Raw genomic sequence first — 18,096 nt, 5'->3', positions numbered from 1 at the left:
TTTTTTTAATTTTTTGCAGATTTTAATTATGAGTTCATTATTAAATCATCATATATAGTGGATTCAGGATGTATTTAGTGTTCTTTGCTTTCGGCACACTTTACTTTTGTTTTACATTTATTTTAAGTGGTTAAATTTGCCATCTGTGGAGAGACCTAAAGATGGCAGTTTACAGATGCTTTCCATCCTGTCTAAGGAGAGTTTGAGAAGCTCTGCCAGGAAGAATGTGATAAACTCCCTAAATCCAAATGTGCAAACCTTGTAGAGATTTATCCTTGAAGATTCAAAGCTGTAATTGCTGCCAAATGAGCTTCTACAAAATACCGAATTAAGGGTCTGAATACTTATGTGAATGAGAGATTGCCATTTTTGAATTTTAATAAATTTACGAATCTTTCTGAAAATATGTTTTCTCTTTATCATTTGGTACTAGGGGGCTCTGCCCCCTGCTCCCTTTGCTCACCTATCCCCCGGGTTTGGTTTACCGGATATACAATTTAAAGAGATTGTTATTTTCATGGGAATTGTTACATATGTATTATTTTCACTTTTACTTTAAAACTTTTGTAAAAACAATATTTGTCCTTTATTTCCGGCTGAATCTCTTTCTCGCAGGACGTATAACGCTGCTCGCGTTGTGAAGGGGGGGCGGCTGAATGCACACTAAGGAGAAGAGGTCGGATCATCTGCTGGCTTGTTGCTGCTGCTGCTGCTGCTGCTGGCGAGCTGCGTGTTCTGCTTGTTGCGTTGCGTTGATCATTTAAAAGCATGTACAGCACCTGTCCTTTTGCCACTTTGCGTCACTGCCATTCGCGTTGTGAGGGGGGGGGGGGGGGGGTACTGAACGCACGCTAAGGAGAAGCGGTCGGATCATCTACTGGCTTGCTGCTGCTGGCAAGCTGCATGTTCTGCTTGTCGTTGTTTAAAGAGCTGGGAGCACATGAAGTGTGTCTGCCAAAAGCATTCCAACAACTGCTAGGTTAGATCTCTGTGAGCAAGATTTGTGGAAATAAACATAATGAAAAAAGTATTAGAAATGTAACTATTTAAAAATGAAAAATGATTACAAAAGCTAAAATAATAAATGGCAACTTGGCTCATTTAAGTTTTTCAGGTACTTACACCCAGTATTTTATTTGGTCAATTTTTATGCATGCAGCTCCAATTTTTGCTTCATTTCCACTCTGTTTGGATGCAGACTCAGACCTGCTGTTATGTCTGCACTTTGCCAAGTCCTTGAGTTTCCCTTCACATTTGAATACTGCTTCCTTCCATCCATCATCCGTCTATTATGAAGCCTGCTCAGTTCAGTCGTAGGTCATGGGGGTGACCCACTAAAATGGAGCTTGACCATTAGCAGCCAGCCCTGTAAGCGCCCTGCTGTCTCGTCGCCAAGCAATTTGAACTGCTTAATAAGAGCAGTTTTCCCCATCAATGAAGAAGAGGATTGTGTTTTTACCAATCACTAGTTTTAACAGACTGCTTTTATACTTCAGATTGACAGCTTGGGCTAAGATATTCGGACTCGTTTTAATAATGACTTGTGTGTTATTAGCAGGAACAGTAATTGGTTTTTTTTTCTGAGCTTTTCATTTTACAACAATATTCTGTCTGTAGCTTAAGTTATGATAAATATGTAACCATTGTCACATCACCATGGCAACCTGGGGAATAAGACCTGTGTCTCTGGAGCTTTGATTAGGTAAAAAAAAATCTTATAAAAATAGATTTGTCTCCTATAATGCCTCTTAACCCAAATGATAGGATTTTTAACAAAAAGACCCTAATAAAACCCAATTAGGTCCATATTCACAGGGAGAATAGTTTCCATCCTTCCTCCTCTTTATATTAAATGACAAATAATTATGATGAACCACAGAGTTGTTTATTGTTCATTCTAGTTTAAGAGCCCCTCAATTTTAGGTAGTCAGTCTCTACTTCTGTTATTTACAAAGAAACAGACAAAATACGTTAGACATGGCAGCATCTGGTCCATGTTATATTATTATTATTATTTTTTTCGCTTGATGCTGTAATTCATTGGGTTCCTCCTATGGAAGCCAACAGGACATTAGCAAAGCCTAATGGTGCTGATTACAGTTTTAGGCTTCCTAAAAACAGAGTGATGAATGACACTTTTTCATTGAGCTCCCTGACTTGCATTATTGAATATTAGCCTCTTGGAAACAGCAGACATTATCATGCGGCATGTTGAACTTGTGGGGATGCATAATATGATTAGGAGAAGAATGACCCTGACAGCGCTTCTCAGCCAGCTCTTTGCTGTTACTGAAAATCTAAGCCTAATTAATAAATAAATAAAGGAATGAATGAAGGAAAGAGGAGACCTACTTTAGACATCATTTGTATTAATAAAATTAACTATGGTGCAGTAACATGTTGTTGTCTCCCGGTTTTCCTAGTAACACGGACGGCACAGTTATTTTGTCTTATATCCACTTATGGATTTAGTGAGAGCTGCGTAATTCAAAGAATATCAAATGCAAGGCTGTAATCCTGAATCACCAATCCATTGAAGGGCATACTCATGCACACACCAAGAGTGGTAAAATATTGTGTTGCCAGTTAACTTAAGGGAAACTGTTGTACCAACACAGACACATAGAGAACATACAATCCTGCAACAGATAGTGACAGCACAGGATTCGCTTTCCACTGTTCCAGTATGCCAGCCCTATTGTTTCTTCTCTTTTCATTAATTTTCTGCCAAAGTGTGTGGGCTTTGCAACATGACATAATAAAGCAATTAAAAAAAAAACAAAACAAATAATGCCTTATAGACTTGAATGAGCAATAGGTGCTCTGACCATTAAGCATGCTTTGTTAGCAGCGTAACCCCAGTCAATAAATGCAAACCAAGCTCCCTCCCCTTCACAACTCTGACTGTTTTTTCCAAACTTTCCAGGAGACCTTGCTCTTATTTACCCAAAGTCTTTTATGAAAGTCCCAAGGAACTTTTACACCCAATTCCAAACATCATTTCTAGGTTAATGGCAATAGTTTCCAAGGTCTAGAGTAACAGTTAAAACTGAAACAATGACTCTTAAACACAGTCTGTCCTTGATCATTGGCACTTATTTAATGTGCTAGGTGCCCACCATTGCTTCTTAGCTATTCTTTGCCATTCCTCTAAGACATTTACTAATCTCTGCCACACTCTACAAAATACATCTTTCTGTATCTTTCTGTATGTATAATTTATAATTCATACAATTTGTTGAACACCATACTGTTATGTTTGGAGTACCTTAAGCATAAAGGATTCTGTGTACTAGGGACCCTTATTTTTTCCATGAATATCACTACTTTGAGGGCTTTCTCCCATGAACGATTATATATGAAAGCATGATTATTTACAATGTGGATCACTGGAGCATAATCTCAAATCTTTATAAGGAATTCAGCCATTATCAAAGGCGTTTGCAAATTCCAAGATTTTCTCTTGAATCTTCAGTTTATTTTTAATCATGATGCTAGATTGTCTTTCACTTCCTTCACCAGCCATAATAATAAAGAACCAAAAATAAGAGATTTGTAGTTTTGTAAACTCCGATGTGTTCTGTGATGAATTGGCTGTTACTGCCTGGATGAGCAAACGTGCATGGACAGCGACACATTATTAGGTGTATAAGTTGATAAATAATTGGAGTGAGTCGCTGTGTGGGCAGTTGCTCATTTATTAAGAGTGTTATGCCTGCTTTCTCTTTTCCAACCTTAAAAACAGACAATTGAGTGGAGTGATTTACCTTCATGTTTCTTTGTCTGAGTCTGGTCTGTCTAATGAGGGCTGTGCTCTGTGACCTTGCTAAAAGAGCGATACTATCAATAAGACATTAAACCTATCCTTCAAAAGTATACAACAGTGACAATCGCTTCCTTCCTTGATATTATACATTTGACTGTGCAAGGCTATGTTCCCAAATGTCTTCTTTTCCACTTTCTCCTCTGTATGTTTGTAGGATGAAACAAATAATTGCATTCATCACCATCATCTTTATTCTTATTATAATCTGTTTTTAGCAAGCCCTGTTTATACATGAAATATATCATCCATCCCTTTTCTAACCTGTGTCATCCTGAGCAGGGTTGTGAGAGAGCTGGAGCCTGTCTTCACAATTTTATCAATGTAGATTTGTTTTTTCAGAGTCATTTTTCAAAGCACCTTAAAAATCAAGTACAATATAATATATTTTTTGTCCTGCAACTAAAACTTAGACAGACTGAGTGACTTGCTCAGGCTCACATAGTAAACGGTATACACCAGGGGTCCCCAACTCCGGTCCTGGAGGGCCCCAGTGGCTGCAGGTTTTCACTCTAACCCTTTTCTTAATTAGTGACCTGTTATTGCTGCTATTAATTATTGTGAATTTCCCCTTGGGATTAATAAAGTATCTATCTATCTATCTATCTATCTATCTATCTATCTATCTATCTATCTATCTATCTATCTATCTATCTATCTATCTATCTATCTATCTATCTATCTATCTATCTATCTATCTATCTATTAAGTGTAGAAGAAGCTAACATTTCAAAAGTCCAACTTTTCCATCCATCCACCCAGCAATTAATCTCTACTAAACCCTTTTCCATTGAAATTTAGGATCACAGGGAGATGAGATAGCAATAAGATGTTTGATGCGGTGCTAGTTCATTACATGGAACACTCACATTGTTCTTAAAAGAAAATACAAATATCTCTGTGTTATGGTCTGTTTTCTAACCTCACGCTATAAAGAATATGCTGATTACTTTATTACAAAGATGTTTTAGTAGAACATTTTAGCATGTTCTTAAATTGTGTTACTCTGGAGATGTACATGGAATTCAGGTAGCAACACCTCCATGGAAACCTGCAAATACCCTAACTTTAAGAAAATATCTGATGCAAGCATTTAATTATTTGACTTCAAGTGATGCTCAAGTGTTTATTGTTCTGTATCATAATATCAAAAATAGTAAAACCAGTCCAGGAAATGATAGCTCTGCTTCTCTTCACTGCTTATCTGTTTTAATTAGATATTGCAACACTCTTGAATCAATTACTTTAATTAATCATTAGAACTTACAAATGTGTACAAGTGAGAGGAAATGTTTTATTTCATAGCAGGAAATAGTGGAGTTTTTGGAATGTGTTTATATTTGTTCTGTCTTACTAGATTTACAACTAATTTCCATTGCATTGAATTTGGAGATTTTGCAGCTATTGCATTTCTGTCAAAGTAACTGAAGTTTAAGCTTGTTTTAAAAGACAAGGCAGTTTATTTAAACAAGGATTATTCAAGTAATGTATGCAGAAGAGAATAAAAAAGACAATTAATAAGCAAAACAAAAGTTTTATCTCTCAGATGCCTCCATCTTTGGGCCCTAAATGATTTTAATTTCATCCCTCTCCATTTGCTGTATCTCTTTCTAGTTTCTTACCGGAGAACCTAACACTTTCTATGAAGGTCCAGCAGCCAGACAATTATTTCATAATGCTGTAAGATGTTGATAACTAAAAAAAATGATTCCATGAGTTTTTCAAGAAACTGTGTGTTATACTTAGAATTAATTTACCAAACTGTGATGCCAGGGAAAAAATGAGAAGAAATGATCAGGAAATGATTAGGTAACTTGTGGCTAAAAAATGATACAGAAAAGAACAAAAATCAAATGAATCAAAAAAGCAAAATGAAAACTCTTCGTAAAAAGCAAGCAAAGTTCTGACTCCCAAAAATAGCTGTTTTACTGTGGGTAATACTAAAAAAAGGCTTGTTTATTGAATCATGGCAAATATACTGCCATATTAAATAGTAGGGACATGCTGACTTCATAAGCTATGTGACTTCAATGCCACATGACTGGCAATGGTAACCATTGATATAACTAGTATGGTAACTGTTATAATTCCTAAAATAATTTATCAGCAAAGCACTAGACCAATTTTGTCGTAAGGCTTAAACAAACAACTCTTCTTTGGGGATAGATAGATAGATAGATAGATAGATAGATAGATAGATAGATAGATAGATAGATAGATAGATAGATAGATAGATAGATAGATAGATAGATAGATAGATAGATAGATAGATAGATAGATAGATAGATAGATAGATAGATAGATTATTAATCCCAAGATCTTTCAAAAATATTATGTTTACCAACCAACAACTAATAGGACATCAATCAATAACAGCATTACATCACTTGAATTGAAATCTGCTCAATATGAAAGCTGTAGAACCACCACAAGCCTGTTTGGTGTAAGTTTTCAACTACATAATACAGCTTTCAGTTAGGCCAGGTTTATACTTCATGCGAAGCGACACATGCTCCAGTGGACACTACTGCTACACAAACGTTGTACCTTTTATACTTGTGCACATACTTTACGTAAATCTGGAAGATTCCACCAGGTGGAAGTGCGAGATAGTGTTATGGTGAGAGCAGGTTCAGCAACGCTGCGTTGTAAATTGCCTGAAACACCCCTTAAATTCCAAGGACACTTTGCCACAATATCTCCTAAAAGGATGTTTAATGATTACATCCATCAATCCAGGGATGCACCCATTCCAGCAAGCATTGGGCACAAGGTAGATACAATCCCTGGACGGGGCATCAGCTCATTACAAGGTGAACACAAGCACACACATACACTAGCGTCATTTTAGTGTCACCAGATCCCCAAACCTGCATATCTTTGTAAGGAAACTGGAGCACACTGTGGAAACCCACCAGGAAAACATGCAAACTCCAGGCAGGGAACACCAGAGACGTGATTCCGTGCGAGACAGCAGCGCTACCACTCTGCCACCGTGCCACCCCACATGTGTAATTATTAACAGTATTTATTATTTAAATGAAGTTAAATATTTATCTGTAAAATGTAATATACATACTTTAATGCATTTCATTATAAAAATGATATCAAGTATAAATCAAAATATTGTAAATGTGCAGAGAGCTGGAATATCATACATTTAATGTGTTCTGTGTGGCGATTGCTGCTTGCAGCTGCTGTCAATGCAGGAGGAAGCCCCAGAAGCACATAGCGATTAACAACTGGGTCGGTTTTAAGATGACGTTTACGACGGTCTACTTCAATGATAAAATAAACTACAAGCTTAAAGTGGACATTTCGAGATTTAAGCTGAAATTTCCACTTTAATCACAAAATACACCTTTTTTTTCTCTGTGGCTCACATACGCCACCGTATACTCTGATGCTGTTGAGAAAGTGTAAAAAAAAAAAAAAAAAAGGACAGCACAGAAGATGGTATGTGAGACTTTTAAAATGTATCGTGTCATTACAATGGAGAATATGCGACGCTTGAATATAAAAGCACCATGAATGCATTTGTATGTCAACATTTTGCTTCACCACCTCGAACCATTCATCAAACATCGAAGCACGCACATCAATCCCTGAGGATCCGCAAATCGTCTTTCTGTCACATGAACATAGTAATCAGAGACTCTGACGTTATTTTCTGACTTTATCACACTAGGCCCACCTACTTTTTTCTGGTACTGTAATGCGCACATGCATCGCATTAATTTCTGAGGACATGCTCAGAGGACACGTCCAATGAATGCTGGGAACGCATGGCAGCCATTATGCATGCTTGTACGCGTTCTGAGCATGAAGTATAAACCGGCCCTTACACTGGACAACACATTTTTTCAAAAGTTTTGCTTCCTAAAAAATGTCTGGAATATTATGATAGACAGCTTCAAGCTGAACTCAAGTAAAATTTCAGATTGCTATACCAAGTAGGAGTTTGGAGAAATGTGAAATTAACTTTTATTGACTTTATCCTGTTCAATTGATCAATGATGCTGGCACATTGCATTAGTTCAATTAAACTAAAAATGTATTGCTGCTGATTTTTGTGCACAGCATCTGATGCTTCTTGTTTCAGTACCCAACAATATTTATCCAGAATTGATGAATTTCCACTTGCCCTGATGCATCATTGAAATGAACTGATGAAACCTTTCACCATACTCGTCACTGACTACACCAAGATTAGCAAGAAAAAACTCCAAGTGTGAATGTTGAAAATTAATCTTTAGCAACATGGTGCACTTTATACAGTGCTGTAGGGCACAGCTAGTGATTAATAAACCAAAGTTATATCCAAACATTAAAAAGTATTCACGACAATGAGTCAAGCAAATAAAAGGTGAGCACTGCAACAACGTATTCTAGTTTTTTGGTAGACCTCTTGGTATTTGGATTTTTCTTTTCTTTTCTGAAAGGTCTAGTTGTGATTTGGACTTTAAAATTTCATTTACAGAATTTGGTTTTGTTATGCTGTTTGAGGGTAGCACACTGATGCAGTTATTAATGTTGCTACCTCACGTATCCAGCTTCCAGAGTTAGAATCCTTTACCTATCTGTTTTCTATGTGTGGTTTACACATTCTTTCTGTGGCTGCATGTTTTCTTCTCCAGGTTTTTCTCATATGCCCCAAAAACATGTCAGTTAAGGTAATTGTCAACTATAAATTTGCCTGTGAGTGTGGATGTATGCATACAGAAAGTGAGCCCTGCAAGGGTTGGGCATTAGCCCAGGGTTGTTTTCTGTCTTGTGCCCAGCGCTGCCTAGGTAATATCCAGCCACAGTGACCCTGAATTGGATTAAGTGGGTTAGAAAATATCATGCTGTAGTACTTCATTGTATTTTTGCAAAGACAACATTCATATTTTGACTTATCTTTTTCTTGAACACATTATGTGAAGAGGATTTAACTTGGTATGATAGATGATCAAAAAATTAAGCTCATATACCCCCAGTGTTTTTATATTGAATATACAATATTAAGTATATAGCAAATACACTTCAGTGCAGAATTAAATGTTAGTAGAAAATAAATGCATTTAATAGTGCATCTTGTAAAGCACTTTGAGCTATGTCCTGTGTATGAAAATATGCTATAGAAATAAATGTTTTTAGAACTAGATCCCCTCCAACAATGATGAAAGGGGAAATTGGAGGAGCATTAAAATAGGAAATTTCTCACAATCTGGGGTCAAAATTCTCAATTACCAGGTGTGGGCTGCAAAGCACATTTTATTTGGTGTCATTAATAGTACGAAAATTATTCCTGTATGAGGGATGGTCTTGGGCAGAAACTAGCTCAAGTACAGCTTTGAATTAAAACTGAAGCATTTTGTGGATGAGATGTCACCTCATACACACACCAGGCACATTAACCTAACAATCATGTTTTTGAAGTGTGTAAAAAAAATTCTGCCATATTTGGAGCTATGCATTGTGCTGACTTTTAATAGTATTATTATATATAAATTAACAGTCGTATTAAATCTAAGAAACATTGCAGCTTCAAGTGATTGTAAGAGACCCGAGAGTTTTCCATGGATACATATTTTAAACATTACAAAGTAGCTCTTATTTGGTACCTATTGTTTTCTAACAAAATAATGATCTAAAAATTAATTGCTTTGCATTGCTGTCTCTTCTTTTGCCAGGATTCATCACTTAGAAGATGTTCCAGTTTGAGTTTGAGAACAGGACAAGTGGAGGCCAAGTTTCCCAGAGGCCTCCCCAACAGACCCTGCAGCTGTCCTTTACATTCCTGTGACTGGGAAGGAGACTCAGAGGTGGTTGGGGTTCATCTCAAAGAAATACATCAGGTCACTACTCTCCAAGGACAGCATTTTGTTTTTCTGGCAGCTGATATGAATCTCCCAGAAGCAGAGGATTGGTTGACATTACAGTGCTGCCTTGGTGAGGAGTTTCTCCTAGTGCTGAAGAAGCAGGAGAAGCGAGAAGGGTTCCAACAGTACTTTGCAGTTGTCATGTTGCTGGGGCCAGACAGTGCAGCAGAGAAGTTCACTTACAGGCTGGAGCTGAGTCGTGATCGGCGACGCTTAAGCTGGGAGTCCACAGTTAGGTCCATCTCTGAGGGCATCAACACTGTGATAGCTGAGAGTGACTGTCTAGTACTCAGTGAACCCCTTGCACGCATCTTCTCGGACAATGGCAAACTGGGAATCATTATTTCAATATCAGCAACGAAACAGTCATGAAACTGGGTATGAATCACTAGAATTCTGTGCCTGCCAGTGGCGCTCCTAAGTGGCAAATCACAGTTTCTCTGACAATGCTTTGCTTTGTGGGCACCTTTAAGAAAGATGTGGAAGCTACAGGGAGCCTAACTTCTGAGCCTTATTGCAACTGTCAAACCAGAAAATATTAGCAGGACCTTTAATGACAAATTTACACTTGAATCTGTTGTATTGTGCCAATCAGACATAACTTTGGAGCTAAACTCAGACTGTGGAAGGATCCACTTTTTATTTTATTTTATAATGTCTCCTCATAAATCACTGTTTTTTAAGAAATGTAAGATGATCAATTACAATGGAGAGCTTTATATGTACCTTTCTTTCTTTCTTTCTTTCTTTCTTTCTTTCTTTCTTTCTTTCTTTCTTTCTTGGTTAGGGTTTTCATTATTACTTTACATTTAGAATGTGTATAAATGTAAGTACATTTATATATGTATGTATACAGTATACTGTATATAAATACATAGAGAGAGAGAGAATGTATATCATTATCTTTGGTTCAATGGACATTCGAGATTTACCCAGGTTGAGTGGTTTCACCTCTAATTATTTTCCTCCACTATCTGTGGTCCTAAGAATCCTTTGGTCCAGAGAATCTGTTCTTGTCATGTCTTACTTTGACCTGTACTCCATCCATGCATTTTAACATCAAAGGATGATTTTTTTCATGACAACTTTCTTGCTAAATGCAAAAGGGAACATTGATCTTAGAATGTATATATATATATATACATGCATACACTAACGGTCAAAAGTTTTAGAACACCTCCGTTTTCCCAGTTTTTATGGAAATGCACACAATTTAATGTCTTAATGTTTTGTGAAATCAAGGCATAGAACAAATTAACAATGGCAAATAAAAAAAAAATAAGTCAAAGAATCATTAAGTGTGCAAAATGTTATTCAAATTTTTGATTTATCAAAATAGCCAACTTTTCTTGATATAACAGCCAAATTGTCGTAACCGTTTTGATTCAGAATGCCAGTCTTTTTGTGCAAGTCACCAAGTCTGCCTCCAGCAAAAGAACCCCTGACCATCACACTTCCTCCTCCATGTTTGACAGCTGGTATCACTGAGGAACCATCCTTTCACCAACTCGAAATTGGTATTCCTTGCAATTCATGGGGGTTAGGGGCGCAGGACACCCGTGAATGTGAAAACCTGCAAATATGTTTTGGGCCCATGATTACTGTACATTCTACATTAATTGCACTAAATAAGATGAAAACATTGTGAGAAATGCGAGATAGAATGATCAGTGTGCAAAATCATACGTGTGAAGCTGGCTGCTGGGACAAAGAGACGTGGCATCCCTCAGACAAAGTGCGTAGTTCAGCAGATTTTTAGTGAACTGTAACAGCCTCCAGAAAGTTAATGTAAAGTTTTTTCCTACCATGATACCGTATGTGAAGATTTGTAGAATTTGTGAGTGCCCTCAGACAAAGTCATTTTCCAACCCAGACAACATCACACAAACAAGCGTGCACAGAACAAGAACATAAATCCAGAGAAAACTGTGTAATTGAAAACCAATTGTGCAGTGAAGCGTTTAAACCAACGATTGTGATCCTGTCAGCTTATTATGGCTCACTTTTAAAACTAGCACCTTCATTTTTCACCCAGCAGCCCTCTTGGAAACTGCCAAAGCTGACCAATGATGCAGCTCTCCCAGGGTTACTGGGATTTGTAGTCCAGTTATGTTGCAGAGCTACAGCGTTGTCAGCAGTATTCAGCAATAGGCTGCTAAACTCTCAAAATAATTTCCATTTACTTATTGATGACAAACCCACAAATAGTTGGATCTGCAAATTGTAAACCTATGAATCGTAAGGGCCGACATGTATATATGCATATACAGTATATACTGTATATTTTTACATATACAGTATTTGCTCTTCATTTTGTGTTTTGCATTATCTCCAAATTCTGCCTATAGATGTGGATCATCTTTCTTTAATTGACTTCGTATATAATATTCACATCAATTGCATTGCCAGATGATAAGCATTTTAGGACACTGCAACCAACAGCATGGTGCAGCACTAACGAAATGATTATAGACACAGTGCCCAAGCTTGTCCCAACTTCTGTTTGCATTATGTACATTTTTCATTTATTTTATTTATATTAAATACATTAGGTGGCTGGCTGACCAACAATTCTAGACATTGTCACGATGTTTGCTGTGCAGTATCCAAAATGTGATTTATTTTTAAATATGCCTCATATAACTATACACATACTCACGCTAAGCAATTATCTGATCTTTCATTACAACTCGTAAGAAAGCAGACCATTAATTTACTTTTCAGTGATTTAGCCACTTGTTGTCGTGAAGAGTAGTGATCCAAAAATCTCAATAAATTCATTTTGTAAAAGGCATACTCTGTCTGTTCTTTGTGAAAGCATTACCCACATAGCTGAAAGCATTCCTCTCTCTTTCTCCTTGTCACCTTTGTTTAGATTGGAAGTTTGCAAGGTCCATTACACTGAATCCATTTTTGGCTTTATTCGTAGATTCTACAGATGAAAATCCTGAGACCTAATTAGCCTTAACCTTTAGCTTATTTTTTCTTGCTTCATGTGCTTTAAAGTACAGTTCTCCTGTTTATCCTGTACCTTCATGCATATTCATCTCCCATTTACCTGAGTGTAACTTGCACCCATTGATGGGCATTACTTGAACATTAGACATGCATGCAGTGTAATAAAATGAAAGCTCGTATCACCTAACTATTCTCAGTGAGAAACTCTTGAATTTTGCTTTTGTTTTTTAAAATGTTTTTTACAGAGACTAATACAATATTACAAAGCTTTATTACTAATATACTGTAAACTGTGTTCACAAGTTAACTGTAAAGTACATGTCCATTCCCGTATTATGCTTCTTCTGGCAGACTGACTATATAGTTTCCAGCACATGAAAATATAGCCAACAGATTTAAAAACACAGATATAGACCTTTGTTTTGCGTAATGTTTTTCTTGTCCCTTTTTTAATGCTTGCATGACCGATATAAGGGTGTCAGAAAAGGTACTGTCATTACTGGGGCTTACATTTGACCCATCCTTGAGTGTAAATAATCCCAAAAAGGGCAAAATATAAAATGTGTATTTAAAAAAAAACTTAGGAGAAAACAGAAAAGTACAGGGAAACTGGAAACAAATGGTGTGAAAACACTAGATTAAACAAAACACAATGCAGCCATGTTGGATACAGGTTCTTTGCGCTATCTACAGTATCTGGTGCTCTCCTTCCTCTAGGCTCTCTTCTTCTTGTTTGTCTTGCACCATCCTAGGGCTGTCCTACTTACTCTACATTCAACCAGTCGCTAGGCACTGTCTAAATGGGGCTTTCATTCTGGGTTGAGGAGTGACCTCTGGAACTCCTAGGATCTTCCTCTGAGAACTCCTCTAGCGACTCAAGGATTCTCTGAATTTCTAAACCCCAGGATTTAATTACAGGGCCTAGATAGCCATCTTATAATATAGTGTACAAAGGAGCCATGTATAACTTAAGAAGTCTCCCTGTTTCCATGTATAGACAGAGAAGATAAACCCTTAGTATGAGGGTACTCAACTCTCGGGCTCCCTACTGCCCTGGTGGCATACTTCTAATTGAAAGAGAGTCAGACAATCATATTATTCTCTGTGTTGTCTATCCTCTAGTGTCACTGAGAACACAGCACTCTTCCACCCAACATGCACTCTCTCTAATTCTTACAGGTATCACGTTTATATAGTCATCCAGGGCACCCTACATAGATATGGAATACCTCTGATGGTGGTTACAAAAACATGGCCGCATGAGTTGCTACTGCCAGTATGCATTATCCTGGGACTCTTTATGATTCTACTCCTATTCTGAACGGTGTAAAAGTGATTGAAGCCTTGTCCCCACCTGGGCTATCACCTGTAGTTTGTAATTTTGATTTTGTACTCTTCCAAACAATCTATAGAAGTTACTCATTTTGTAAAATAAAAAGTATGCAGAGAATTTGTTAAATTATTGGCTTTGCATCTTGAGTATTATAAAATGAGGCATTCCACACTCTAAACAAGCTAATGGATAATCTCCTGATCCCTTCTCTTAACACTATTCTAATTTTCAAACCAAGACATCTAAACAAAGGGATTAAGGAAAGAAATAGTTAATGAAAAGAAGAAAAAAAAACAATGTAAGGAACTGGTTATGCTGTCTATTTTGATGGTTTTAGTAAAATTGCTTTGTCCACTTTTTAAAAAAATTTTTTTGAAATGAAGTTTACTTCAGTGTTGGCGAATTTCCTGATCTTTTCGTTACATTCATGTCACCACCCTGCTCTATGCATTGTGTTGGTTGCTGGGGGCATCCTGTTATTGCCTCTTTTTCCTCTGATCTAAACATAAAATCAAGAAAAGCAACAACTCTTCAAGCTCTCTTAAGTAAAATTATTAAAACATTTCCTGGTCTGCAAAAATAAATAAATCTTTCTGATCTTGACACTTTGAAAGAATTAAACAGTTCCGATTCCAATTTTTGAAATTTCAATCCTTTGCCTCTTGTTTATAAAAAGAAATGTATTATATTTATGTACAAATAAATGTATTTACTGGCCACAGTAAGTAACTGTATTTGTACACAAATGGAGTTTGTGACTTTAGCAACACCTCTCTCAATAGCATTTATACACCATCGTCATTCCATCTGCAGAAAGAAGGCTATCATGGTGGCACACTGATTAGTGCTATTGCCTCACAGCATGAGCCTATGTGTCGTGTCTGTGTGGGTTTTTCCTACAGGTACTCAGGTTTTCCTCAAACATCTTCAATACATTGTTTTATGTTAATTGGCAATTCCACCCTCCAAATTCCATACTTGAATGTGCAACTGGGCCTTGTGATTACCTGGTGCCCTTTGCTCCCTGCCTTGCACCCAGTGATGCCATGATAGGTGCTTGCTCCCTGCAACACTGAATAACTTTAAGTGAGCCTGAGAGTGTTGTGTAATTGCAAGAGTTCAGACACACATGGAAGTGGGAAAAGCCAGCCTAACGTCACACAAATGGTAGTGTGGCCCTTCATCTCGAAAGGTGAGGAGGGGGAGTTCTGTCTTTAATGTTCACTGAGATAGGATGATGAATCTGGTCCAAGGGTCGCAACTGGTGGGCAGCATTTAACTATGACACCATAGAGCGAATTCCTGGACAAAGACAGTCATATAGAAATATAAGTAAATAAAATGAAAGACAAAACTAAAAGTTGGAGCAAAAATTAAACTACAGAACCTTGAAAATACACTCAAGTGTGCATTTTTAGTTTTTTTATATTGCACAAAATAGCACCTTGAGGAACCAGCGATACCTTGTGTGCTTCTGCCAACTCTGTTCATAAGGTAGACTGCTCCTCTTGGCCAATATGTTTAGAATATCCTCCATAACTGAACAGGCTTTGAAGGCTTAGCATCAGGAGCAGAAAATAAAGATGGAAACTGCATGAAAATAATAAAAATTAGAAACAATTCAAAACAGCTATTTCCATCCTTACAGAATGGCATTTTAAGTGGTTTTGATTGTACAATTATGTTGATTCTTCTGCATAGTACACAGTATATAAGCAGAAACACAAAATCATAATACATGTACAATTAAAAACAAAAATCAATACTGGAGAGCTGAATGCTTAAGGTGAATGTGACACTAAGTTATATCAGTTACATTACTTATATGAATTATTACTAATTAGTTGTTAGTTATATTAGTTTATATATATATATATATATATATATATATATATATATATATATATATATATATATATATATATATATAATGTATATATAAACTAACATAACTAACAACTATATATATATATAGATACATATATATAAAAGATGGTCTGAAATATAAGTAATCAATGTAGACCTCAGTGTTAATGTTTGCAGTGCACCTTGCAATGCATGTGCCTCTGTTATATGCCATTTGGTATGGGATTCATAAAGCAGTTCTAATTATTATGATGCACCATCAGTTGGAATGACAAATATAATGCATTATATTACTAAAAATGTTTGTGATGCATACACCAGGCCTAGCAACCAGGCGGACACGCAGACACACAGTCACTTATCCTTTTATTACGGTGGATATATACGCTGTGTGTATACATCCTGTTTTAGCAACATGTCTGGGATATTCACAGGGTTATGACTAGGACTTCAGAAGTTGGCGAGTTTTTATATCACCAAATTAATTCAGACTTTCTTTCTCAACAATATTTTTTCTTAGTTAGTTACTTCCCAGAACTGGTGGCACCACTAAATACTAAACAAAAGTAAATGAAATGAACAAGTCAATCCCAGAGATGAAATGTTTGAAATAAATAAATTTGGTAAGCAGAATTGACAAGGCCACTGTTACTTTACAAATTATAAAGTCTTCAGTAATTCTAAAAGGTTGTACTGATTGCCATGTCCTTGGACTTATAAAAATATAACAGCAAAAACTGTTACAACTGTTACATTACTTGATGGCAAAATTACAAATTCTACACCCATATATGTCAATAAGCCTCACAGCAGGGGACACTATTTATGCTATATTTTAAATGTACAACATTATAAGTTTGATTTAAACACATACACGTTATTGTTTTAATACTTTTTATTATATTTTTTGTTATAGATGGTTATACGTATTATATGGGTATGAGATTCATAAAGCAGTGCTAATGTTTATGATGCACCATCAGTTGGAATGACAAATACAATGCATTATATTACTAAAAATGTTTGTGATGGGTACACCAGGCCTAGCATGCAGGCACACAGACAGACAGACACACAGTCACTTATCTTTTTATTAAGGTGGATATATATATATATATATATATATATATATATATATATTTATATATATATAGGTGGGCGGCAAGTAAGGAGGCCTGGGTTTGCTTCCCGTGTCCTCCATGCGTGGGTTTCCTCCGGGTGCTCCGGTTTCCTCCCACAGTCCAAAGACATGCAGGTTAGGTTGATTGGCGATTCTAAATTGGCCCTAGTGTGAATTTGGTGTGTGTGTGTGTGTCCTGCGGTGGGTTGGCACCCTGCCCGGGATTGGTTCCTGCCTTGTGCCCTGTGTTGGCTGGGATTGGCTCCAGCAGACCCCCGTGACCCTGTGTTCAGATTCAGCAGGTTGGAAAATGGATGGAAGGATGGATGGATATATATACAGTATATATATAAAACAAATGCATTAGTTAGGCAGGTTTGTAGGAAAATAGGATAAACACCTATGGGCTCACTGTTGAACATGGCCATTGTGTTTATTACAGGATCTAATAAATTTAAAAGAAAGAGGTTTAATGAGTAAGGGAGTCTTGCATCCAAAAGTCTTAGATTTTATTATTAAATCATTACAGATCCACATGGTGTAATACGTTCATTTATTTTGTGGCTCCTGTTAATAATAATAAATATTTTGACTTCAAAAATTACTGAACCTATTCTTATTTATATATGTGAGTCTCACAGTCATTTAAAGCCAACTCAATAATTTAAGCAGAGCCTTACATAGCTAAGGCTCTAACATAAAGCTCTTTCCTCAGTGACAAAAGCCACATCGCCTGGTATTGAGTTAACTAGAGAGAGGGAGAAGTAGGTATTATCTTAAAAAAAAAACTATTAATGATTAATTCAGACAAAACTATAATGTTTATGGGAGGCTCTACTCTTGTCCAAGTGTGAGTAGTTCAGCACAGAATTTATCAGATTAGAATAAGTGAGATGCTACCAACATTCTTTCTGTACTTTAACAGTAAATTTGATTTATTTGAATCATTTATTGTTTATCTAATTATCACAATATTAGCCTGCAGACTCAGATGAAGTTACAATAGCTAAGTAGTTTTTAAGCTCCACTTAGAGAACACATCAAAGTTTACACAAAGTAAAAAAGAAGCATTTAGAAATTCAGGAAGATAATTTGATTGCCATTGTGTTTTTTAGCTCTTAATATGCAGATA

At 36.5% G+C, this 18,096-nt stretch overlaps 1 protein-coding gene across 1 annotated transcript in view; it reads left to right on the top strand.

The window, feature by feature from the left end:
* The window catches only part of LOC114651363 (seven in absentia homolog 3-like), an 82,613-nt gene extending 72,183 nt beyond the window's left edge, over window positions 1-10,430 (top strand). Inside the window, exon 2 of the mRNA XM_028801269.2 lies at window positions 9,499-10,430. Coding sequence (XP_028657102.1) covers window positions 9,499-10,059 — 561 coding nt within the window. The 3' untranslated portion in view covers window positions 10,060-10,430. The remainder of the gene's footprint in view (window positions 1-9,498) is intronic.
* Window positions 10,431-18,096: the final 7,666 nt, after the last annotated feature.

The sequence above is a fragment of the Erpetoichthys calabaricus genome, chromosome 4 (genome assembly GCF_900747795.2).
Source record: "Erpetoichthys calabaricus chromosome 4, fErpCal1.3, whole genome shotgun sequence".
NCBI lineage: Eukaryota > Metazoa > Chordata > Cladistia > Polypteriformes > Polypteridae > Erpetoichthys > Erpetoichthys calabaricus.
This window is presented reverse-complemented; position numbering and strand designations above follow the sequence as displayed.